General features: G+C 41.0%; 2 protein-coding genes across 2 annotated transcripts in view; one reads left to right on the forward strand and one right to left on the reverse strand.

Annotated features, from left to right (window-relative positions):
- The window catches only part of LOC115768587, a gene marked incomplete at its 3' end in the record, with an annotated part of 70639 nt that overhangs the window by 8686 nt on the left and 35359 nt on the right, over positions 1 to 26594 (forward strand). The gene's annotated exons all lie outside the window — the stretch shown is intronic.
- On the reverse strand, positions 10799 to 12629 carry LOC115768600 (pupal cuticle protein 36). Its single transcript, XM_030713251.1, has 3 exons — positions 12292 to 12629; positions 11282 to 11482; positions 10799 to 11188 (listed from the first exon to the last, which is right to left on the reverse strand). The coding sequence occupies exons 1-3, from the start codon at positions 12627 to 12629 to the stop codon at positions 11068 to 11070; spliced, it is 660 nt and encodes a 219-aa protein (XP_030569111.1). The 3' UTR covers positions 10799 to 11067.

Genomic DNA, 26594 nt, shown 5'->3' on the forward strand with positions numbered 1-26594 from the left:
TCCGCTCCATTAACAGCTTCATCTTCGTTTAGATTTATGTACGCCGCGCCGCCCAGTGACACGACATGTCTCACCTGAGTCGCAACTGTCTTGTCCGACCTGCCAGCCGCTTATCATGCCAGAGTGCTTGCCGCAGACGTGTCTGCCAAACTTTTTGCTGCACCACCCAAACCACCCAAACCACCCAAACCACCCAACCATCCAGGTAGCCCACTTGTGGCCTGTCGCTGTCAATTTGATTTCCCAGCTAGGGAGATATAAAAATACTGCGACGCCAAGACAAATGGCATTGAAATTTCCTTTGGCAGCTTAAGTAGTTAGCAAATGCACTCGAAGGCCCCAAAAACAAGCAAAGGTCGCGCTCCCCACGGAGACGCCCGCCAAAAATGTATGCTACTCCAGAAAGTTATATCTATGCATATGCCAAGTTTTTTGTTTCTTATGCATATTTCGTTTATCATGCTTAATATCATTAATCTTCCCCTGAATCTGTATCTAGAGCATGGCAATACACATAAGAGAGATACCCTGTAAATGGCAAGCGCCTTAATGAACGTTTGCACATGGAATATAATAATAGATAAAACTTATAATAATAAAATTGAGATAAAGGCAGTCTCACAAAAGAGTGGAAGAGACAAGAGGCAAGTGTGGAAAGACGAGCTACCTGCTCCAGAGCTGGGAAAACAGACTTCTTGCCCCGATTATTTCACCTAGCCCAAGTATTGATAGAACATGTGCATATGGATTTTGTCCTGCTCCAAGTAAAGTCTTTCAGGGATCTGAATTGTGGGTCAAAAGCAATGCCAGAGTGTTCTGCTCGGGGTAATCCTTTGTAAGCCGAGAGCCTGAAGTCGTTCTCACACTCTTTTTTCCTCAGCTATAATATATAGGGAAATATATTCCACAAAGGAAACATCATTCGAATATTGGAAATTTGGAAACTTTGTATTGCTTTTATAAATATACTTTAGCTCCTTTTAGTCAATCTCTCTATACATGCTTCTCTTCCATATGCCGGAGTTCTTCCTTTATTGCATGCTTTGCACACTATAATTCCCAATCTGTTAAAGCACATTTATTATAAAGAGCATTTGGCATACATCTGACAGTTCGGTAAATGTCAGAGTAAATCGATTGTTAAGCAAAAAAAAAAACAACAAAACTTATTCAATAAGAAGAGCCAAGAAATATTTACCTCCTGCCGTGGCCCAGTTGGCCCAACCCTTTTATTTACTTTCATTCTTATTTGTTTTGCCCGCAAGTTTTGCCCAACTTTTTGGCCGGCCTTTGCCACGTAAATTGTTTATTGTAATAAAGTTTTTCATTTGGGATTTAGCCGACTTGTGATTTACCATTGAATATTGTGGGCTCAAAATGATTATGGCTGGAGAGCTGAGGTCGAGCGGGTCGAGGCTTTGTTTCTCTTTGCCTCAACGGATATGGGGAAATGTAATTATTTCGAATGAAATTTCCTTCAATGCAACTGTTCAATAGAATTTTTTGTTAAATTGCATTTGAAAGCAAATTTATTGCAAATTTCATTTTGCGTCTACTGAAAAGGTTCACAGCTTCAAATTGGGTTAGATAAATTGGTTTTTTTGTGGGCATTTTGAATTGCAATTACGTTTAACTACTCCAAAATGAATCTATAGAAAAAGCTGAAATGGAATACATAAAACTTACTTGCCTTTAGCTGACTTAAGACCTCGGGTTGGAGGGATCCATATATGGTTCTCTTGGTTTCTGGAACAACGGAAGTTAGATCAATTCCCTGCGGCATCACAATGCTTGTCTAACTTAAGCTAACTCTCTTTAATACTTTATCTTTATCTTTATCTACACTTTAGTAATTGCTCCTGCTCTTACTTGTTTGATTTTCTTAGTGAAAGGCGTTTCCAACCTGTCTTAATACACTTGTCGTTGGCCTGGCTAAATACGTCAAGCCAAGTTTTTGCAGGGAAAACCAAATGGAAGACCTTGGATGTTATATTTAGGATCCTTTAGGAATAGTGGACAGTTTTTATATAAGAATCCATTGGATCTTTGGCATAAATAGAGTTCAATAGCTAGGCATTTGGAGCGAGGCAACAGCCAGTGAAGGTCCTGAGACGTGTTGCCTTAGACCCTTACTATTACCTCAGGTTACCTTAGGCAAGGGCTTGTTTGGACAAGGAAATTGTCTTTAGTTCCTTATGCATTTATAGAGTTAAGCTTGCCATTGCAATTAATGCCAGCTCAAGTTTTATCAGATAACACCAAACCAGCAAGACCTGGGATGTCACACTTTAGATACTTTAAGCATAGCGGAAAGTTCTTAAGGGATTCATTCCGTTAAGGGCTTCATTGGGACTTTGACATAAATGGAGTTCAATAACTAGTTATAAGGAGAGCGGAGCAACATTAAATGAAGCTCCAAAGATTTGGTGGAACATGGCATTTTGGGAATTACGCTAAGGTCTTGCCCTAAGCCTAATCGGAAAAGCTTTGCTTGAGTATGGGAAATGCCTTTTAGTCTAAACTGTATTGCCCACTGAGCAGCACAGTTCGTATTCAATTTTCCACACAACTGCGAACTGTCGCCAGCGCTTTTGTGCTCTTTTCTAATTTCCCATCATCATCATCAACAACATCAACATGAACATCATCGTCTAATGCGTTATCCGAGTGCTCTGTACCGCCCACCCATTACATTTGATGGCACAATTTTGAGCTATTCCCCCTGCTGCCTGGTTTGTTTTGGGCGCCCGCATCGACCTGTCCCGACCTGAATGGGGCGCGTGTTGGCCAACAGAAAATTGCGCACTGATCTGTGTGTGCTGGCAATCATTAGCTCGCGAAACAATCAGACGAAATGTGCCCAAACATTCAATGAATCCCCCGCTTCAAATGCTGGCTGCTTATTCATGCAACAATTGTTGATTGCCAGCCCAAGCAACCCCCACAGCTGAGCACCCTCATTTGTTGTGCGAGTGTGTGTGTGAATTGTGTTGTTGTTGGCTCATAATGAGAAATTGTGCTGTCAGTGGGACAATCGCTGAGATATGCTGTCGAGCTTTGACCCAATGCAATGCCAGAAATTATTTAACTTACCCGTTAATCAACCCCGCGCCCACATTCTACCCTCTGGCTGGCTGGCTGGCTGTGACTCAAGTTTAGACCTAGTTAAATGTAATGCGCCATAAAACGAGTTAATTTCCGACGCCTCGCCAGAAGTTGTGCCTAGAGTATTATTGCCATGAAGTGGCAACCGCTTGCCGCCCCTGCTCCTACACTGATGCCTCGCTACAAGTGGCTACAAATTTAATCAAACATTTCGCTCTGCCACACACTCAACCACACACACACACACACACACACATGGATTTCTATCCTTGTAGAGGTGTGTGTAGTCTAACCTCATTCCAGCCCTCACACCCTTCCCGCGCGCAGTCATTTCGCTTGGCGTTCTAAATAATTCATGTCGGCAACATCGTTCCTGCGTCCTTTTGTGCTGGAATTTTGTACGTCCAACTTGTTGTAATACATTCAAATGAGTGTAGGGCAGCGTGTGTGTGTGTGTGCGTGTGTGATGTGGCCATGTATATTGTGTAAATCTCAAGTTGTTTAAAAAAGAAGAAGAAGAATACAAAAAATATATACAACGACGCAAAAAGAAAAGTTTTTCAAGTTTTTAGCTGCACTGTGCGCACAGTGGCCAAAAAGCGCTTTCCATTGCTTCAAATGCCTTCTATGCGATTCTCAGTCGAATAACTAAGTCAATTAATTATGGGATGATGCGTGCTGAAAAGTCCTTAGAGTGTGTTTCACTTAAGCACTTAAAGCTCACCAAAAGCTCTTTTGCAATTGAGTCAATGGACTTGTTACAGCTTTTTCTATAATTTAAGCACTTAAAGCTCCTTAAAAAGCTCTTTTGCAATTGAATTAAAGAACTCGTAACTGTTTTTACTGTACCTATGAAAGCTCGTACAATGTTTCTCTCTTTTTCGTACCCCTGTTAGTCAATCAATTATATTAATATTATTATGCTTCTGTAATATTAAAAGCTTTCAGCTAATTTAGAGAATTAAAAAAAGCTCTCTTTATGCAAGTCCTAGCCCCCTATGGTAAAACAACTATGTTTCTATCAATGTGCTTCTAAAATAATACGAGCTCTTTGAAATGGAACTAAAGCTCATTAAAAGCGCGGTTGCTCTATGTACTTGGCGTTTACAATGAATCAAGTTAATAAAAGCTTTTGTTTTTTCGATTAATTGAAATCAAAGTTTTTGAAAGCTTTTAGTAAGCTGTTGGCAAATGCTTACGGCTTATTTAATGCTAAAACTTGTCAAGCGTAAAGCTCTATAAAAGCTCATTTTTAAAAAGCTATGGCCTTAATAGGTTTTTTGTCTTTCTATTGCGCTGCTTCAGTGCGGCACAAGATGCTGCTGATGTTGCAGCTGCCACTGTAAGCAATGCTTCACCTAGAGAGAGAGAGAGAGGGAGGGAAAGAGAGAAAGAGAGAGAGAGAGAGGGAAAGGGAACTGTGAGCGAGAGTTGTGCTCGAGTCAACTTAAATACGCGTTTCACTTGTCTTGCGTATTATTTGGCGCATTAAATTTATGTGCGCAATTGTGCTGAGTTGTGTGAAACATTCTCACTCTACACCCCGCCCCTCCCTCCATTGTGAATGTGGCATAGCCCATTTGTGCGATTGTGAATGCGCTTATTATATGGCACTGAGCTCGCTTTGTGCTGGTCTGTGCGCTGCTCTTGGGTTACCAGCTCGATTTCGTGTTGTTGGATTTCGATGCGCGGCACCTTCTCGACAGTAGCCAAGGACTCGAAGGACTTTCCGCTAAAAGAAACTGCGGGCTTCTTTCATTTTGGGGTCCTTTGTGTGTTATTATTCAAAATCCAGTCAATAATACGATACGCGACGCTAATTTATTATACCAAAATGCGAAAAGGCGCATGCCGAATGCCACTTTGTAAATATTTCAAGAGAGCAGTTACAATTACAGCTGCCAGCTCCCCCACTCGCCCCTTCCCCGTTCCCCCTGCCCGGATACCCAGACCCTGCCCGGGCCAGGGACCGGGCTCCATGTGTGCGTCCTGGCGCCGTTTTCAATTTTATCCCTTTTATTGGCTTTGCATATTTTTTTCTTTTACAGCTGCTTAAAATTCATACACAAATATTCCGACAGCACCCGCCTCTGCCACCAGAGCATTAGTTCCATTGCCTTGCCACATGCCACAGGCACCCCCCACTCTCCTCCCTCTCCCGTCCCTTCCCCCTTTCATTTATGCTGTCTGGCTTGGCTGTATTTCGCTTTCGTGTGCAAATTAGTTTATTGGAATTTCTTGTTTGCGTTTTACCCAGTCTCTGCTCCACTCGGAAAGGCCCCCCGTAGCACCCCTTCAAGTTTTAGTTGCCTCTTCGATATCTGCGCTCATCATTTGCCTTGGTTTTTATAGCATATGTGTCCACTTACCGCAAGTCGTAAAACCCATTGGTTTTGAGCTTTAATATTTTCTTTTTACCGTGCTCAAAGCTCTCTCGTATTTGATCTGATCATTTGTTATTGTCGCTGCCAACTGGAGCTTTCAAGCGGAGCTTATTAGTTATATAAATCATCCGATGTGAGGAGTTTACTTAAGCTTTAAGCTTTATTTGGAATGCTTGTATAAGCTTTTGCAATTTGCTAGGACATTAAAAGTAAGCTTTAAGCCGTGCCTAAGCCGTGCTTAAGCTCTTTGCACAGATTTTGTGGCGTTCTCCTTAGAGCTAAGCTTAATTGAGCTTTTGCGTTTAAAACTCTCGTTACAATAAGCTCAAGCTCTAAACTCAAACTCACATTAAAATTACGTCACATTCAACTCAAACACGATCAAAAGGGCCAGTCAGCATTTGACTTGAGCTTTTAAGCTCCGCATCTGAAAATCTTATTTAAGCAATATTTAAAATAAGACAATTAGGGGGAATATGTTGCTTACATATTACACGGAATTTTGAACACGAAACCTTAAGCTCTTACGTTAATGTGCTTGACCTGAGAGCTTTAAAGCTCTTCTGCAATGCATATAAAACAACATACCAAAATCGTTTGTCCTATTGACCAGTTAATATGTTCCGATTCTCCAAAAATTAATCCTTACTTTCGTAAAAGCTTCCTTGAAAGCAAATACCACTCAGAGGCTAATATTAATGATTTAGCTCGAGTGAGCTTTTAAATTGTTTGCGCTCTCTTTTGGGCCATATTCGTAAACGTTTGCAATAGAATATGCTCTAAATGTGTTCTTGTGATATGCTTCAGTTTTTAATATAACCAAAACTTACATTATTACAACAAAAGTTATGGATATTACGTGTTAGCTGTCAGGCAGAGAATAGAGCTAAAAAGCTGAGCAAAAGCTCACACACACACACACACACATAAATATACTAACAAGGCTATTAAAGTTTAATGAAAATGAGACGCAGTGGGGAGGGAGGAGGAGCAGAAGGAGAAGGAGTAGAAGGAGCTCAACTATGACTCACAAGCAGTCAGAGAGCAAAATAGTTAGAGATAGTTATAGAGAGAGCGAGAGAGGAAGAGAGCGAGAGAGAGAGAGAGATGGATAGAAGCTGAAACATGGCAAGCTTTTGGGCGAGTGCGTGGAACGGCGCGTTGTGCGTGCAACTGCCATATCAATAACAAACTTAAGTGTAGCCAGGACAGGTGCATGTGTGTATGTGTGTTCGTGTGTGTGTGCGTGTGTGCGTGTGTGTGTGTGTGTGCGTGTGTGTGAGTATATAAACATCAACGCTAACTGACACGCCGCTAGGTGGCGCACAACGCTGCAGCCGGCAAAGTTGACAGGCACGCAATTGCGTGCCAAATGCTCCATTTCCCATCTTCCATCTTCCATCCTCCATCCTCCATCCTCCACTTGCCACTTGCCATTGGCCCCGGCTCCTCAGAATTTTGCAAATTGTTTGCACGTTTCTTGGCCTTAAGTTTTGCGCTGCGTAACTTTAAGCCGTCGACTTTTATAAACTTTGTTTGCCTTGCGCTAATTTTCGAGTAGGCTACCTTTTTTTTTGCCCAACTTTCAGAAAGTCTTCACTTCAAAAGTACCTACAGCTTCATTTGCTTAAAGCAATATTTCTCATAATAATATTCATCATCAAATCAGCACTTAAAGTTTCTCCAAGCTTTAACTTAAAGCCAGCAAAACTCCAACCAAAGGGCAAGGCTTTGCACTAAATATGTGAGTTTTGTTCAATTGTTCGAGATAAGAGATATTCAGATATATTGCTTCGATATTTATCGATTGCATGAGAAATGATATGAAAATCGATATCAATCGATAGCATGAGCTATACTTTTGAAAGTATCATAATCGAGATGCATCGATAGTATAGGAAAATGACAAAATTCCGGAAAAACATAACACGGGAATATATATTTAAAATGTCATGTCTGTAGCTTTTACGGGCAGGCAAATAGACAGACACGATTCGGGTCGTAATCCTGACAGAGAATATTTGGTACTTTACTTTTGTACTTGATCTTGATATAGTATTCGCCAATCATTAAAATCTCAAGGATTTGCTCAAAAAACAAGATTTCGATATTGATTTTTATCGATTGCTTGGTTATCGATTATCGGAAACAAACTCTTACTGCGCGGGCACTAGGACGTTTCAAGTCTCAAGCGCTTATAGGTTCTGTGATCGACGCGCACGAACGGACAGACGAATGGATATGGCTAGATCGACCCGACTATTGATTGTGATCATGAATCTATATCGTTTATGGGGTCGGAGATGCCCTTCTACTGCCTGTTATATGCATTTGCACATTTTTAAAGGGTTCGAAGTTTAAAAACGAATTTTCTGCTCTGCCAAACTGTTTTTAGGCCAACTTATATTCAGGTGAAACTCTCGCTTTTAATTGCCAAGCTGCGTTTGAGAGCGCACTCAAGATTCGTAAAATTTACTACTCATTTTCAAGCGTTGTTTTTACAGCGAAAATGGTGTTGCAAAGCGTTGCAATTGGAGTGTTGTCAAACACTTGACACTAAAAACTTCAAAATGCGTTTGGGCCAACCAAAAAGGAGCTCAAAGTTGTGTGTGTGTGTGTGGGGGTGTGCGTGGGTGTGCTTAAGTTGCCCACCCTGCAGTCAGCACTGCACAACACTACCGCCCCCCACCTCACCCCCCTCCCGCCCTTCAGCGTGCAGACGTTTTGAGGGTTGGTAAACGCGTTTTGCTCGAGGCGCAACGCAAATCCGTTTAAATTTATGGCGTGTCATTGTTTTGGCATAAAATTAAGTGAGTGCAGCGCACAAGGTGGGGATATTTTATATTCAGTGGAGGGGAGTGGGCGAGTGGAGGGGGGGGGGGGGGGGGTGCGTACTCTGCTGATGAACATGTGTAACTTGTGTGTAGCTGAACATGCAGAGACATGCATGCAAATGATTGCCGAGGACTGCAGCCCAAATGAGGGAAGGCAAACCAATGAAATTCAATAAGAAGCGCTGCCTACTTCAAGGGGCGTATGTAGAGGGGGGGGGGGGAGGGGGCTGGTGTTGGATAGGCGTCTGCACTCCCTAATGGCGAAAATATAATTCATAAAATTCATAAGCGCCCGCTTAATTTATGAAGAGCCCAACTCCCCAAAACAGCCAGAAATTATTTGCCGCCCCTCGCCCCACATTCAACCAATGCCAAAAGGATGGCCCCGAGCGGCGCTGTGTAATTTTAATTAATGCGTCCGTCGTTTAACATAAACGAAATGCGAATACGAAATGAAAATACTAATAAAAAAAAAAGCGAGAGAGATAGAGAGAGCGAGACAAAATGCGACGTTAAAAGACTTTCCCCCCCAACTTAGGAAAATGCTTAAGAAAAAAAAAATCGATGACAAAAAACTTTGTCAGAGACAATGCTTAAAAACTTGACAGTCTCTCATCTTACTTTTCATTCTTTTTAATATCCTACGAAAGGGTATTCAAAAGTTGTCACGAAATGTGCAACGCTTAGAAGGAGACACCTCCGAGTCCATAAACCATATATATTCTAGATCAGCAGCAATAGACTAGTTGATATAGCCAAGTGCAGCTGTCTGTCTGACTGTTTCTATGCCAACTAGGCTCTCATTTAAACAAAGCTATCTTGTCTTGAAACTAGGTCCAACTCTCCGTTGCAGGCAGTCTTATGTTGCAATCGGCCGGGTCGGAACACTATATCATATAGCTTTCATAGGAACGATCGCACGAAATAGAATGCTTTTGTGTTTACCAAGATATCTTGTCTTTGGCATTTATTAGTTTCAGTATGCTGCTCATATATAGAACATATCTTATATCATATCATAAATATATAATATATCATATATATACTATATCATATAGCTGGCATAGGAAACCTTCTTGTATGGCCAACTTTTTTGTTTAATCCAACATTTACATATCCAAATCCAACATTTACATATCTACTCAATATCTTATCAAGATCATATTACTATATTATATATCTTTATAGGAAGAATCGCTCGAAAAATGAGTTTTGGTATGACAGCATATTCTGTTTTCCGCATTATTTTCATCAAACTCAGCATTTACGAGCTTCACCAGGCTGACACAGTCAAAGCGTAAGGCGAATGTCTATAAGAGTATTGAAACTTCGGCGTGCCGAAGATATCTCAAGTTTCTTTTTGTATTTATGGGTCGTTTACCCATGAAAATGCAACAAAATTAGCGTAGAATGGGATAGACTGAGGAAGCTTTTGGCATACGGCGAGTATATGTATTAACTGCAGCAGTACAGGGTATCTGCGAGTCGAGCACACTGCTCAGCGCATTTGTACTTATTCTACTTAGCTGCAATTGTCGCCGACATCTTTAAGTTCTTTTTCTCCCAATCGTGGTAAATGGCATGTTTTGTGGCAGGGCAAAGGGTATGATGGTATATGGTATATGTTGTGGCTCGGCTTGTTATATATGTATGGATATGTTGTATGATTAATGCCCTCAACAATGGCCAAAAAGTTGCCAGAAAAAAAGTTGAGTGCGACAACTTTTTAGCTTGTTTTGATTTCGGGCAAAGCGTGCGGCGCGGGGCTTGGGGTGCAATTCGGATGGTTGTTTGCCAATTTTGTGGATTTTTGGTGTTTGCTTCAACTGCTTAACTGCATATTAATCAGCTTTACTTTTGCCTGACTCTGAAACTTTGCCAAACTCTGGGCCACAAGAACACCAAAGGGGCGTGGCTAGACAATGTGTTTTACGTCTGTTTGCAGCTGGCACAAACAAAAAATACTGTTAAATGTGGAGAGGACAGGTAAATGTGGCAGAAATTCAAAGGGAATTTTCGTAAAATATTGCAAAATAGTCGAAATATGTTTGATAAGATGATGGGGCAGAGTATCTTTAGGCAGCGTCTCCGATATCTTTCGTTCTATATTCGATTAATGCGATATTCTTGCGGGCGACGTCGAACTGAGGCGATCTAGCCTAGTTAGTCTGTCATTCGCATTCGTACAATATACACAGCTCGAAATTTTATTTGGTTTAGCTTCAATCCAACCAAATTTTTATGAAATCGATAAATATCGATGCTGAGGCTGGGTTTTTCAGGCATGTTATCGATAAATATCGCTTTTGAGTTTTGCTTGTTTCAGCACAACTTGAGAAATATTAAGGCTAGATACACAAAACTTGCTTTGTACGTGCTCGTTAAGTTTAAAAACATCAAAAATTATTTCACTTTTTGGAAATCTGCCGACAAAATTGAAAAAAATTGCATTCATTACAGCTAGAGCTTTGCGCTCTGGCATGTAAACATTCTTGTTAGCCTTTTTGAAGCTCTGAAAGTATCATGAAGATCGGACTATAAAGACCGAAGTTAATATAGAATGCTACGTTGGATTTGGGTTAACTCTCAGCAGTAGAATTTTATTTATATTATCGAAAATTTCTACCATATTTTATTGGCTTGCAAAAACAAATACAAATACAACTAATTTGTGTGCTGTCAAAGGTGTAAATTCGTGTGTGTGTGTGTGTGTTGAGTGCTCAGATCGTGTGTCCAATTGGGTTCTAGTAGTGTCTGCGCTGGCGATAGCCGGGCGGCAGATAGCGGGACGAAGGCGCTTGCACATTGCCAGCGGAGCCATGGTAGGCGCCGCCCTGATAGCCGCCAGCCGAGCCGCCGGCTCCGCTGCGCTGCTGATGGTGCCTGCAAGAAGAAGAAGAAGAAGAAGAAGGGAAGATCAATCGGATGCCTTACATGTTAGAAGCAATCGGCACTTACTCAGCGGGCAGCGATGGTGAGGTGGGCAGGTGTGCGCCCTCGGCATGGAATCCGTTCTTGTCGGCCTTGTAATTGACCGTATACTGTTGGCCATCGTCGCCCGTGTAGGAGTAGGAGCCGCGCACGCCGAGGGAACCGTGTGGCCAGCCGCCCTTGAATTCGCCCGTCTCATCGCGATGGATGCCGTTGCCCGTATCAAAGCTGCAAAGATTGGCAGTTGGTTTTTGTTTTGTTTTTTTTTTTTCTCATTATAAAGAAGAACACTTCAATCATTTTATTATTTTCCATTTTCTAGATCAGCTGAGGGGCTGCTGTATTAATATTTTTAGCGGGGATTTTAGTGTATTCCCTTGAAATCGCTATATTAAATACTGGGAATGATTGAAAAAGTTGTACAGTTGGCTCAGTTGAAGTTCTTCTCTAATGGCTTAAGTTCCTTCTTGACGTTCAACGAGAAATACTGGGAACAGCTATTGTTAGACATTGTATGATCAGAAGCAATACTGGGAGCAAAGATAACTAGGAATATGGCAGCCTGACGGATCATAATAAATTAATTGGAACAGTGACCTTACTGGGAACAGTTAAGGAAACTAAAAAAGACTTAAACAAACACTGCATCAAAATAATGGGGACAGAATCAATTGAAACAGAGGCATCACCGGAAACAATTAAGTAATACTTGCGGTCAAGCAAACACTTTAACAAGAGAAACAATCGGAACAGACGTTTTACTGGGAACAGTTAGGGAAAATAAAGAATTATTCATTAATCGTAGCAAGAAAACGCCTGAGAAGGGATGCTTCACTGTGTTTCACTGGGAACAGTTAAGAAAACTTAAGGTGCGGAAGGTATAGAGTTTTTGCTGCGAAAAGTTAGGGAAACTAATGAAGAAATTATAAATGTGGATGTAGCTGAGGAATCGGAAGGAGCAAACATGGCAACAATACGCCTGAGAACAGATTTCACTGGGAACAGTTTGCAAATTAAATACAAGATCTTTGAATTACCCAAAGTTATAATTGCCGCTGGCATCGCTCTGATAATCGCTGCGCACAATCGGTATCTGCGCCTGACGCTGTCCACCATGTCCGCCATGTCCGCCATGTCCGCCAGCTCCGGCAAAGCCACCACTGCTGCTACCCACTCCGACGCCCACTCCTCCAGCTACTCCGCCTCCGCCGCCGCCACCGAGACGACCATGAGAGTGGCCGCTAACGCCGTGATAGTGCAGCTGGCTGGCCTGCGGTGCCGGATATTGATTGGCGGGCAAATAGCGTTGCGGCGGGCGACCAGCTGCGGCGCTGGCCAGAAACGCGCAGGCAACAAGGACAATGGGCTGCAACATCTTGTGGCACTTGCAACACGCACTCGAAAACTTCACTCAACCCAAAAAAAAAAGCAAAAGCACAAGAACAAAAAAATTGATGTCGCAGCACTGTTTATATATATCCTTATATATATATATATATATATATATATATATATATATATATATTTGTATCCTTGCAGCTTTGTATCTTTGTATCTTGTTAGTTTTGTATCTTTGTATCTTTTGGTGCTATTCTCTCGACTTAAACGCTTGAGCGCCGACTGCTTGCGGTTTCGCTGCGGCGCTTTGCTTTTTATAGTCTCGCGCAGCGCTCGAAATTTTGTTTTAATTGTTTTTTGTTCAACAGACTTCTGCTGCTTCTTCTGCGTTCTTTAAAGACCGTTTTTTTTGTTTTTTTTTTTTTCTGCTGGCCTCTTGCCGTGTCTTTCAATTAGCCAAAACGCTGTCGAGGCGGCGGCTACATGCACCAAAACACTTTGCAATTTTACATTTATTTGATTTTTTTCTCGATTTTTTTGCTGTTGCTCAAATTTGATTTTAGTTGCGGTTTAATCTCTTCTTTTTTTTTCCTCCCTCATTTAATTAATGCCAAAATATGAGCTTGGGCCTGGGCCCCTAGATAGCTGGGCGTGTATTTGTGTGTGGGCGTAGCAGCTATTTGGTGGGTTAGGAGGAGTAGGGGGGGGGGGGGAGGGGGCACTTGGCCAAAATACGCGACGGCTTAACTAATTATAGCATCGCGCAGCAGCTCATGTGCCATCATTAGCGAAACACACACACACACACAACATATACCTTTGAAAGGCTTTGGAGTATGTTTCTTTTTCTTTTTTTTTTGGAGCTTTTTGGAGTTCCGGCTCGCCTCGCGCTTTCGAGTGGCTCGAACAATAACAAAAAGTGCCCTCACTCGAGGGCCATTACAATATGGCAACCGAAAGACGCGGCTCAAAGTGCCGCTGGAGCCGTGCGACGTAAACAACTTGAGACGATCAGCAACAACAACAACAACAACAACAACAACAAAAACAACAACAACAACAACAACAACAACAACAACAACAACAACAACAACAACAACAACAACAACAACAACTACAACTACAACAACAACAACAACTACTACAACAACAACTACAACAGCAGCAACAACAGCTCCCTAAACGGTAGCTTCAACACTTCTTTAGCCGCTTTTAATTCATTTATTTCTTATTTTTTTTCTTTTTGGCTTAATCATAAGCTGAATTTTGAAGCAAAAGTCTATAATAGCTTCTTGCTTAGGGCTCATAAACGGATTTACGGCTTTACACACGCATTTTGATTCAATTTCTGGGCATTAAGCACATAATTTTCGCAATTCTTCTTTGTGCCGCATTCGTAAACGTTGTGCGCTTGGTTGAAGTTTTTCACATTCCCTTTTTATTAATCTAAGGTGTAAAGTGTAAGGTTTTACAGTCACTTTTGATGTGAATTGATTAAATATTCTTAGAGTTCTGGCTATGTTTTTCAATTCTCTCTTGCATTGTCATTCGTAAACGTTTTACTTGTTGAAGCATGAGTCATTCTTATAACCTCTTGTTATTCACATTGTTAATCAATTTGTCAATTTTTCAATTACTTTTGATGCGTTGTTTTATATTTTTTAGAGTTCGGACTCAGTTTTTGAATTCTCTCATGCACGGTCATTCGTAAATGTTTTACTTGCTGTTGAGGCAGTGTTAAAGATGTTTTGCTGCGCATTAGATGGAAATATTGTGCAATCAATTTAAACTACATATGATGTAAGAAAAAATATGCTAACTATAGCTTTATAGCATCCGAGCATATTCACGAACTGATATATGCTTAATGAAGAGCGATATGTTATTTTTCGCTCTGTTCATCATTTCATATTCAAATTCAATTATTTAAGCAAAAATCTTCAATTACTAAATATACGTATTGGTCATAATCTTCAATTCAAAAGCTCGTTAACAAATTGTTTTACAATTTCTCGTATACCCCAGTCGAAAGAATTTTGCGCAATAATGTTCGAGCGAATTGCATGGGCGGCAGGCTCTCAAGCTTAGGATTTTCCAAAAGCAGCGAAAAACGAAACCAGAAATAGAACTTTGCCCCAAAAGATGCCGCCCCGTTTCCTCAGGCCGCGCGCGAACAATGGAATAGTTAAGAATAATGCGCGCATATCCGCAATTATTAATATAATGACAGCAGGTTTTGTTGTTGTTGTTGTTGTTGTTATTAAAAATAGCTGTCGATAAACGAAACGCAACTTCATTAATTTATAATAATTAATGATGATGATCAACTAATCAAATCGAAGCGTGAAAAGTGAAGTTCGCCTCAGCTCGCGCTCTGCTCCAACAATAAATTATTAACATCATTCATATTATTATCCATATCATCCTCATCATCAGCAGCAGCAGCAGCATTATGCTCATCATTATGATCATTGCCGTCATCATTATTATCGACATTAGGGTGAATGTCTGCGGCGCCCCCAGTTAATCTAGGGAACGCGTGCCGAGCTTTTGTTCGCCGTTTTCTTCTTTCTTACCTCAAATAACTCGCATTATCAATCTTTATTTCTGTCCAACAGATCATTAAAATGTTATTGCTTATTTGAATGCCATGTATTTGATCATGTCCGTCTGTTCATCTTCGTAACAACAAAAGTTAGGAACTGGAAATTTGAAATATATATTCTGTTTTATGAAATGCAACAAGGTCGGGAGTGCTCGATTATGAGATACCCTAAACGTATTTCTACCAACATCAAATACAGCTCACGCAAGGGAGGAAAATCGATGGCGATAGCTATAAAATGAAAGATTCTTGATCTGTTTATGCTCTTCTAGAAGCTATATGTCAAGTGTGGTAGCTCCTAGGCCTTACAACCTAAAAGATTTGCTCCATTAACAGAATTTCGACATTGATTTTTATCGATTGCTTAAAAACGGGACATGTTATCGATTATCGATAACAAACTCTCAATGCGCGGGCACTAGGAGGAGCTACATTCCGAATTTCAAGACTCTAGTTAGCTATACGGACAGACAGACAGACAGACAGACGGACAGATGGACAGACAGACAGACGGACATATGGATAGACGTACGGACAGATAGACGGACAGACGAACATACAGACGGATAGACAGACAGATATGGCCAGATCGACTCGATTAGAGATGAGACTCCGGAGTTGCTTCTTCTGTTTGTTACATACATTTGCAGCTTACGCTTATTACCCATCCTTAATGGGTTCAGGGTATTAAAAAGTGCTTTCCGTCTTACTTCGACATCTCACTCCATTTCCATAATAACGATAAATATCGATATTGTGAAACTCGAAAGTCTTTAACATAACTCGAGAATTATTCAAGCTATGTGTTTTACGTTTTGAATAAAGGTTCGAGATGTGATCTATGTCTTCATATTCCATACGGACTGGACTCGAATGGAGGCTATCTCAATGTAACTTGGTAAAGCTGCTTCTTTTAGCCCAAAGTGCTTCTGAACCCATTAAAAATGGGTATAAGGGTATATTGTATTTGTGCAAAATCCAAATGTATGTAACAGGCAGAAGGAAGCATCTCCGACCCCATAAAGTATATATATTCTTGATCAGCATCAATAGCCGAGTCGATCTAGCCATGTCCGTCTGTCTGTCCGTCCGTCCGCCCATCCGTCCGTCCGTCCGTATGTATGAGCGCAAGGATCTCAGAACCTATAACTGCTAGAGACTTGAAATAGATGTAGATGCTCCTAGTTCTCGCGCAGATCGAGTTTGTTTCCGATAATCGATAACTTACTCCGTTTCCAAGCAATCGATAAGAATCGATATCGATATCCTGTTTTGTGGGCAATTTTGGTAAATAATAAGAGCTAGAGTCACCAAACTTGACATATAGCTTCTAAAATAGAATATATTTATGCATTTGATGTTGGAAGAAGAAGGTTCAGGGTATCCCCTAGTCGGGAGCTCCCGACTAGAACCTCTTACTTGTTTTTTTTTGGTCTAGATAAGGAATATTCTACTTTTTGGTTAGCTTACCCCATTTCATCTTAAACTGACAAGAAACTCTATTTGAAAAGTTATTTCCTTGCATTTTGGTATATGCACATTTTTGCTTGTCATATTTATGCCCTTGAAATTGCATAAAGATCGGACCTTAAGCACCGAAGTTAATCAAGAATGCATTATCATCTATATCTTATATCTATTGTTTATTTATCTTTTACCATCTCTGACAATGGCTATTTTTTTTTGCGTTTGACTGTGGCACAAAGTAAAGAAGATGAAGAAGTAGAAGTGAACTATTCACCGACACGCCCCGCACTGGACCTGTTTTGCCCTGCTGTTGCATTTGAACTTCGCGCTTCGGTGGCGCCTCAAAATGCATGCTGCACCGTTAGCCTGGAAGCGAGAGCCGCTTCTCCCTCTTGCCCTAATGGCGCATCATTAAGTTTCATTACGAGCTAACCGACGCCGACGCCGTGTCGAGGGGGTCGCGACCTGCCTTTGCGATACTTTTATAATTTATGCGGCAGAAGTTTATCTTTTCGTGTTTATTTTTGCATTTTTTTTGTAAGCGGATGTAATGCCAGCCGCAAATGAACTTGTAATTTACAATGAATTTGACACTGACAGCTGGCAGCTGGCAGCTGGCAGCTGCTAAACGGTACTCAGTATGCTTCGTGCACACACTTTTGGCATTGACTGTAACAAAATAAGAAAAACTGAAGCAAATTGTAGGAAAAGTTGTGCAACTTTTGCCAAAAGCCGCTTAAATCCAGTTGTGCAACATTTCGGATTATAACTTCTATTAATTACTCAAATGGGGGCTTTTCAGGATTTATTCTATTTTATTTTCTAGCATTTTTCCTTCATACTCACATACACAATATTTAACTTATATCCGCAGATAAATGAAAATATGTAAATTTAATTTAATTTTTAATTGAAAATATTCATAAATGTGGCAAATCAAACCAAGTCGAAGACAACTTTTTATGGGCTCATAAATATCTTAATTATCATATCATAAAATATCTATCGATACTTTTAGTTTCCGTTCCCAAAACTGACTTCAATGGGCATTCACAGAGTTGCCAGAGTGAGCAAAAGTTGCCACACATAAAGACTTACTTATTAGTTCTCTGTAAAAGCGACATCTAGGAATTCTCTAGTCGGGAGTGTCCAACTAGGGGATACAATGGGCTCCAATAGGACCACATGCTGCTTTCCAACACTTTTTATATAGAGTACGCTTAGCTAATGAATCGGAACTTAGCTGAAGTTCTCGCTGGGCTAAAGCAACTTAAGCAAATTGAGAAGTTTATGTTTTTCAAGCCTTAAGAAAGGCTTATTTATCGAGTAAATTGAATGATCAATAAATAAAATCTCGTTTGCTTTCTATTCCTCTTTGCAACACTGGCCACAAATACAATTACCGACTGGCAACTCCGGTAACTGCACGAGTTTGTGTTTACTTGAGATAAACTTACACTATTGCAACACTTGTTTTTTTTTTATTTTTGAGCTAGTTAAGTGGTTTAGCTTTGGCTCTGCTGCGGATGTTGTATAAAATCTGATTAGTTAGGAGTTAAACGAACTTGCAAAACAGGGCGCCAGTTGCTCAACTTGCTCTGCTGGCTGCTAACATGGCCATAGCTGATTGCTCAGCTAGCTTGTTATACCCTGTAAATGTACAAATGTTTATTGATTGCTGTGACTATGCTCTAGATTGTAGAAGTTGGCTTCTTTGGCGTGAAAAAGCGTGACTTCTACTACTTGCCCTTGCGACTGTGCTTCTCCTTTCCCTTGTCACATGCCTTGCATTCCTCACTAACTCCTCGGTCCTTATAGTCCGATCTGAAACTCTCACTGATTCAATGTGTCACACAAATGTGGTCAATGCTTAATTTTCAGGGGATAATGGGGGGAGCTATACATAAAGTGGATTATTCTAAATGTATATATACTTAACGAGAACCTATCTGAAAACTTTGGCGTATCTAGTTCTTTGATAGAGGAGATAGAGCAAAATGTTTGATAATAACAATAAATCGAGTATATATATTATCGTGCATAAACTTCTTATAGGTTAGACGAATATATACACTCAATGGGTTCTCGCACATACATTTTTACAACACTGGCAAGCCCGGTTGCAATGACTGCAGGGTATGATTGTTGGCTTTGCTCTCTTTTACAGGGTAACTGGTAGTTGGTCTTGCCAGCAATTTCAATAAGTTTGTTGCCTGATTTATTTTGCGTTTTTTTTTATTCAATTGCAACACGAGGACCACGCCCACAAGCTAAACGCATTGGGCTGTGGCTAATTGAATCATGAGATGCTCCAAAGAAATTGTAGAAATGTTTATACCCATTAAATGTGTGTAATCGCTGCAAGGCAGTGGGAGACTTGTGTGGCAGGGGCGTGGCCCAAGGGGGGGTTGCTAACAAACATTTGCCTAGGCGGCGGGCAGCTGCAGCTGTTATTGTTGTCGATGCCAATGCACTGATAAGAAAAAGCAAAAGAAATGATATCGGGCCAGAGAGAGGGAGAGAAAGAGAGAGAGAGAGAGAGAGAGAGAGAGTTGGGGTATATAAATCGTAAGAACAACAGGCAACAGCTGCACCCCTCTTCCCTCTCCATCCCCCCCCTCGAAGGAAATATGTTAAAAGCACGTTGTAAAAGTTGGTTGCCGTCGTCCTTGTCCTTGTCAGCGACTGTTATCGCGCGTCCTGTGCTCGTTATTTCCTCTTATGATTTCCCTTTGAACTTTATGCCGCTTCTACGAGCCAAAAATGTCAAATTCAGCTATTTGTTTAATTGAAAAGTGAACAAAACAAGATATGAAAACACGCCACAAGGACCCAATAGCCTTAAAACATCCACTTAGTCCTGTTGCTTAAAAGAGGCTTTATATAAGAGAGATGTCTGAAGGAAACAAAGAAGTTCTCCGGACAATAGAGTCCATAGCGTTGTACAATATATATTAGTTCGATAATCATAGGAATTGCTCAACAGATAAGTTTCTCGAAACTTTCTCTAGCTTTTGAATGAGATTTGCTAAATTTGTGCTAGAACTGGGATACGTATACAAAAAGTTAAATATTTTAAAGGTTTATATAGTTGACGAGCGGCCACAGACCAAATTTGACGTATCTAGCTGTAATAAACCTCGAGCTATGCCTAGAAAACTAAATTTTAAAATCGATATTTATCGATAAACTGAAAAAGGAAAGAGTTAGCAGAAAAAACAATATAAACTTCTACTGCGTTACATATAGAAGAGTTTATATTTACAACTGATTAAGAAAACATCGTAAAGATATATATTTGTGAGATAAGGGCTTTACTTACGATCGATTATTCCTATATGATATAGAGCTGCGATCCATCAGCTTGCATGAGAAAGCCGCGACTCTAATTTGCATAGAAAATTTGTATAAAAAATGCTGCTAATACTGAACAAGAATATATATACATATATATATATATATACTTACTTTATCAGGCCCAAAATATCAACTTCTGCCAAGAAAAGTCGAAGCCGAAAAAAATGCTGCGTGCTTTTCACAACTTTTTCGCGACTTTTGCTTCTTTCATTTCTAAGAGACTTTTCATTTTTTTTTTCTGCTGCCCCCGCTCAACCCTGGCCCCTCCGCCCGCTGCTCCTTGTTGCGTGCCAGCGCATCAAATTGTTATGTGCCATTAATTTAAATGAGAGACATCTCCGCCCCATCGATGCGAGGGTTGCGTTTTGGGTGTAAAGAGAGAATCTGGTAAACGAGTACCCGATAATCGCACACTCACTTCTATTTGTACTCACATGTGTGCGATTCGTATGGAAATGCATACAGCATCCAGCTGGAATGCCAGTTGTTACCAACTGCTAACTGGATTTACATTTCTGGCAAAGTGTTCAAGTGAACAATTCCCATTCAACTTGAATGCCATGCCGAGTGGCTAAAAGTCTTAAGACCTTCTTTATACCCTGAACCCATTCAAAATGGGTAGAAGGGTATATTGTATTTGTGCAAAATCCAAATGTATGTAACAGGCAGAAGGAAGCATCTCCGACCCCATAAAGTACATATACTTTTGATCAGCATCAATAGCCGAGTCGATCTAGCCATGTCCGTCCGTCTGTCCGTCTGTAGGAACGCAAGGATCTCAGAACCTATAAGAGCTAGATGTAGATGCTCCTAGTTCCCGCACAGATCGAGTTTGTTTCCGATAATCGATAACTTACTCCGTTTCCAAGCAATCGATAAAAATCGATATCGATATCCTGTTTTTTGGGCAATTTTGTTAAATAATAAGAGCTAGAGTCACCAAACTTGACATATAGCTTCTTAAATAGAATATATATATGCATTTGGTGTTGGAAGAAGAGGGTTCAGGGTATCCCCTAGTCGGGAGCTCCCGACTAGAACCGCTTACTTGTTTTCTATTTCATTTGTTTGCACTGATAGGCCATTAGTTCGCCATATACTTTCCATAATTTACTTCATTGGCAGTTGTTTAATCTATTTGTGCTCTGAGCAGTTCGCTTCGACCAGTTCTTAGGCAATAATGCCATTGAATAGCTTTTATTGCAGAACAAGTACATATAGACTTAAGTCGTTGGCCATAAGGATAGATCAATTGGCATTATGGCTTCAGTTGAATCTCTTGCTATTCAAGCTATTCTTTCTGCTCAAGCATTTGCATACTCTTGTAACTATGCCATGAAATGAGCTCCACTCTTTGTCTTAAACTGCTTTGCCGCGCTTTCTTACAAACTTTTTGAAATGAATGTTGCATAAATATGTGCTTTAATTTGGCTAAGCGAAATGTGTTCGCTCAACTTATTATGGCAAGCAAATCTGATTTACTGGTGTTTTATTTGTTTTCTTCTCTTCAAATCGATTACATCCCTTACCCGGACTGTTCTGTGCCTGTGCGTGCTTGTGTGTTTTGTCTTAAAGCTGTCAGATCGTTTATCTGTTTGGGCCACATTCAGCGACTAATTCCCACAGCTTCGGCCCTGCGCCACCCCCTCCACGGGCCGACAAAAGTCAGGCCTGGGCAACAATAACAATTTGTTGTTAATGCACTTTTTTGTTTGTCCAGCGCTGGGCTTAATCCTGCTCGAGAGAGAGAGAGAGAGAGAGCATAGCATACACTCCAGGCCTGGACCTTTAGCCTCACCCCCTGCCCACCATGTCCCCACCCCGTCCCCAGCACGTATCGTGGAGCTAAACTACTCATTAAGACAACTTTTTGCTGTGGCTGCCACATGGAAACTCAAGCGATTTGCTCAGATAGTCGTCGTCTATATGCCCAGCGCTATGTTTGATTAAGCAATTCCAGTCGGAAATTAAATGGACACGCAAACAAACTGCAAAGCTCCTGGGGCAGGGCTGGCCATCGTAGGCTGTCGGAGCAGGTGGGGGGTGGGGGGTTGGCCAGGGCACGGAAAAAAAAGGGTCATCTGCCGGCCGAGAGTCTGGGAGTCTGTGGAAGACTCTATCAAACTTAACTGAGCAGCGCTCAAGTGAGAAGATTAAATCGCCATAAATATTAACTACAGTTGCTTCCGCAGGGGTAGGGGGGGGGGGGGGGGATGGGGAGAGGGGCGCTTGGGGGTGGCATTACCCGAGGGGGCGAGCATCTGTGCGCTAGGTAAGACAATTTGAAAACGCTTGCCTTGATTTAGCACCGGAAGGCACGCACATCACGTGCCCGACTTTGTCAGCCGCTAGCCAGAATTACGACCCGAAGCCACCCAAAGGGTGCGCCCCCCCTGGTTCCGCCCACACCTGAAAAGCATTTTTTGGGGGCAAGTGTACAAATCAAATGATTTATTGCGCCTTGGCCAGTACAAAATTGGAGCATGCTACAAATAATTGAAATGTACATTTCATTCCACATTTCGCTTTGTTCTCTTTTTTACAACTTACTTGCAACTTTTATCCAGCTGCTAATTGGCAGACGTGTCGGAGAGAGGATGGTAGCAAACGCTGGCTTGATTAAGAACTTGCCGCATAATTGAGTTATCGAGAATGTCTGCGACAACAACTCTGGTTATGTATGCGCCACAACCCTTTGCGCCGCAACCCTATGCGCCGCAACCCTATGCACCTGCCTTCCGGCCTTCCTGAAGGCCAATTGACCAAAAATGCGTTCGCATCTGTGTTTTGCAATTATTGCCCAAAAAGCGTTTTGCTTAAGCCAAATGAACTGCTCGAAATGGCCAAAAAGCCTGAAGACCCCCAATCCCCTCCCCCACAAAAAGCACAGATTTTTGTGCCTGAAGAGCAGATACCCTCGAATGAATGAAATATTTGGAATCTGGCACTCGAGAAGATTCTGAGTAGAATAGTTTTGATAATGTACGAAATTGGCTTGAGAAATCCAGCTTGTAAATCGATATATATCGATTATATGACATTATTATATTTTTTGCAAGTCGAGATTTATCGATAATATGAAAATGTGTGTAGTTTTTTTTAGAAATGGTTTAATTGTACTGCACGATAATACATATTTTTACTTCAAACGTTCCAGTTCAATAATTTTTCAGATATGTTGAAAAATCGTGATAAATCGATATTTATCGACATTATAAAAGGGTCGGAGAAAGAGTTCTGCTGGAGAATATGTTTTTCAAATGCCGACTCTCAATATACTTAAGATTTGCCTTGAAAGCCTTGTGGGTATACCGATATTCATCGATAGGTTTAAGCTGAAGATATCGATAAAATGTCAGCTCATTTTGCCTATGATGTACCTTAAAATATATGTTAATTTTCCAGTCTCTGCTTTTGCCATCTCACCTAGCAAACCATGTATTTAACCGACTCAGCTCGTTGAATGTTTATGTCTTATGGGCTCGACATTCTGTATGCCTGTATGCCATTCTATATGCCATTTTGAATGCGTACAGGGTATATGGAGACCGCAGAGCCGGCATAACAGATAACCCAACGGCCAGCATCCATTCATACTCATCGTCAATCGTCAGCGTCATTCTCCAGCGTCATTCGACTGCTCATTCTCATTCACATTCTCATTCTTGTCATTACCGCTGTGAAAGTCGCTTTCGCATTCGCATTCGCATTCGCATCCATTCAAAAATCAACCCCATTTTGTGTTAGTTAATTGCCAATATTACACAAGTGGCAGTCCAAAGCCAAAGCGCAGAAAAGCGTGCTACGCTCTTTCATTCGCGCGCTCTCAATATGCGATGCGCTCTCTCTGTTTTGACAGCAGCACAGTGCGCGTGTAAAGTTAGCGCACGCTATAAAAAGTTGTGCTACAGAATACATAATGATTCAAAAACATAAAAGTAAAAGACTTTGTCATTGTACAAAAAAAATGTTGTGTGTGGAATGTGGGAATTAAAATACCTGAAAATATAAAATGAACTATACAAAAAATATGTAACATAAACATCAAATACTACAGAATATGATATAGTATCTTTTAAATTTGTTTTGTATTTTTATTCCAACATGTCACAGAGAATACAAAATGTATTTTATAGTATACAGTAGTATAAAGTATTATATAGTATATTTTAGGGGCAGCTTTTTTATATTTGTTGTTCAATATACGCTCCAAATTGTATTTTATTTTCCGATATTCCATAGTCGGCTTTACGTTGAGTATATTCTAAAAATACACTTTATATTATTGAAATATTTAATTTATTCTCTAAAGCACAGTTTGAAGCTTCCCAGAGTTGAAAATGAGTTCACATACAAATTTGTGCTCTTTTTAGACTCTTTTAGACCCTTTTTAAATTCTTTAAAATAAGACTTAAAGTTTTGCCATAGAAAGGCACATACCAATGCAAGCTGGCTCTAGAGAATTTTATTGAAATTGTTTTCATATACCTTTTTTTAATTACCTCAATAATTGATATATAAGAAGATAGATTTCTATAGAAAAATAAATTAAATATTTCGAGCTTTCAAAGTCTTTATACTGTTCCTATTATTATTCTTCTTTTTATTTTTTCATTTAGAAGGACAAATTATTAGAAAGATAGATTAAATATTTCTAGCTTTTCAAAGTCTTAATACTGCTCCTTTTATTATTCTTCATTACATTTTTTCATTTTTTTATGAATATTTATTTCTTATTATTTATATTTTCTTTATTTTAGGGCTGTTACATAACTGCTGGCAGCGGCTGTATGCGGTTGTCACAATGCGTTGTTGCCACCGTGCGCAGGCGCTAAAGTCAGGCCGGCAACGCCGCATTGCCATGCAGGGTTGTGTTTCTGTTGTTGTTGTTCTTGTTCTTGTTGTTGTCGGTATTGTGGGTGCCGTGAGTTCGTCGCACGTGTCGCGCTGCTTTGGGGGTTGCGACTGCCGATGCAGAGAGCGACAGAGCTGAGGACCTAAAGAGCCTGCAGCTGGGAGCTGCTGCTGCTGCTTCTGCTGCTGCTGTTGCTGCTGCTGCTGCTGCTGAGCTAACTTGGCAACCGCATGTCAGGTCCGCAGCTCAGTTCAGCAGCAGCCTTTGCAGTGTACGCAACGCCAACGCAAAGCGCGCGTCGTTGTTGTCGCCGAAGTCGTCGCCGGCCATTGAAACAGAACAACGACAAAAAGACGACAGAACAATAATAACAGTACCAACAGCAACAACAATAACAACAGCTACAACAACAACAACAACAAGAACAACAACAATAGCTAGCTATATAAAAACACAAACAGTGAGCAGCGATAACGGCACTTGAGAAACAGCAGCTAAAAGCATAGCGCGCGAAAAGTCAAGCCAGTTTAACGGAACTCAAGAAGTGACAAAATAGTAAAAACAACATTTTTACAGCTAAGTTGTTGCTGTTCTTGCTACGCAGATTTCTGTTACGGCAAATTTTTTTGTTTTTGTTGTGGTTGGACGATTAATTGCAAGTGTTAAGCAACAGCAGAAGATTTATAAATCAAATTTGCAGTGCTATTTTTATTTTTGGCTAAATAACACACATCAACACACACACACACAACACAACACAACACTACACACCGTAACACACACGCACACATATCAAATGGAAAGTGGGCTAAGGAACAACAAGAAGAGGTGAGTTTGCATGACAAAAGCTAACTGCTATAGCGCGCACATAAACAGTTGTATTTTATTAATATACTTTGATTATAAGTAATTGTGCAATTGGTGTATAAACAAATGCGTGCCAAGTGCATGTGTGTGACTAATTTGTGAATATTATGGCGCAAAAGCAGCTATGAAAACAAAAACACACACACATAAACGCACACACACAAACACAAATAAACAAACTTAGTAGCAGCAGCAGCAGCAGCCGCGTCGCTGTCAGCGTCAACAGCAACGTCGTAACATTGCGAAATTGATTTTTCATAGCGGCAGCTCTCGGCAGCCATAACTCTCTCGCTCTCTGCGTACTCTCTCTTCCTCTCCATGGCGAGAGCGCGCTGCCAAACTGTCTGGCAGGCGCGTCGTCAACCTGTCACAATAGCAACAACGACAACGACAGCAGCGCCCGCTGTTGTCGCTGTTGTTGCTGTTGTTGCTGTTGTTGTTGTTACAACTAATCAAAGCGACGCGTTTTGCTCAGCGACTTTTGGCGCTGTCGCTGCCAACGTCGCTGCCAGCTGCGTGCCTTGCGTGCTGTGGCTGCCTGCTTTCGTCATGACCTTCATGACTCATCGTTTCGCCTTGCCTTGACGCTGGCAGTGCGAGCGAGACGGGGCGCGCCTGTGCTTGCCGCATGGCCCGCCTTTTTGGAGCTCTGCAGCGCCGCCCGCTGCCCGCTGCCCCGTTGTCCTTTTGCTTTGGTTTCTTTTTTTGTGTTATTTGTTTTCTTTTTTTTTGCGCATTTAATTAAATAAATTGTCCTTACATTTAGCCGCCTGCCATTGTTAATGTGCTTCGGCTTCGGCTTCGGCTTTGTGTTTTGTTTTTTGTTTTTTTGTTGCATAAATTGGAGCGTG

The sequence above is a fragment of the Drosophila novamexicana genome, unplaced genomic scaffold, assembly GCF_003285875.2.
Source record: "Drosophila novamexicana strain 15010-1031.04,08,12 unplaced genomic scaffold, DnovRS2.1 tig00001842-arrow-arrow-pilon, whole genome shotgun sequence".
Classification (NCBI taxonomy): Eukaryota; Metazoa; Arthropoda; class Insecta; order Diptera; family Drosophilidae; genus Drosophila; species Drosophila novamexicana.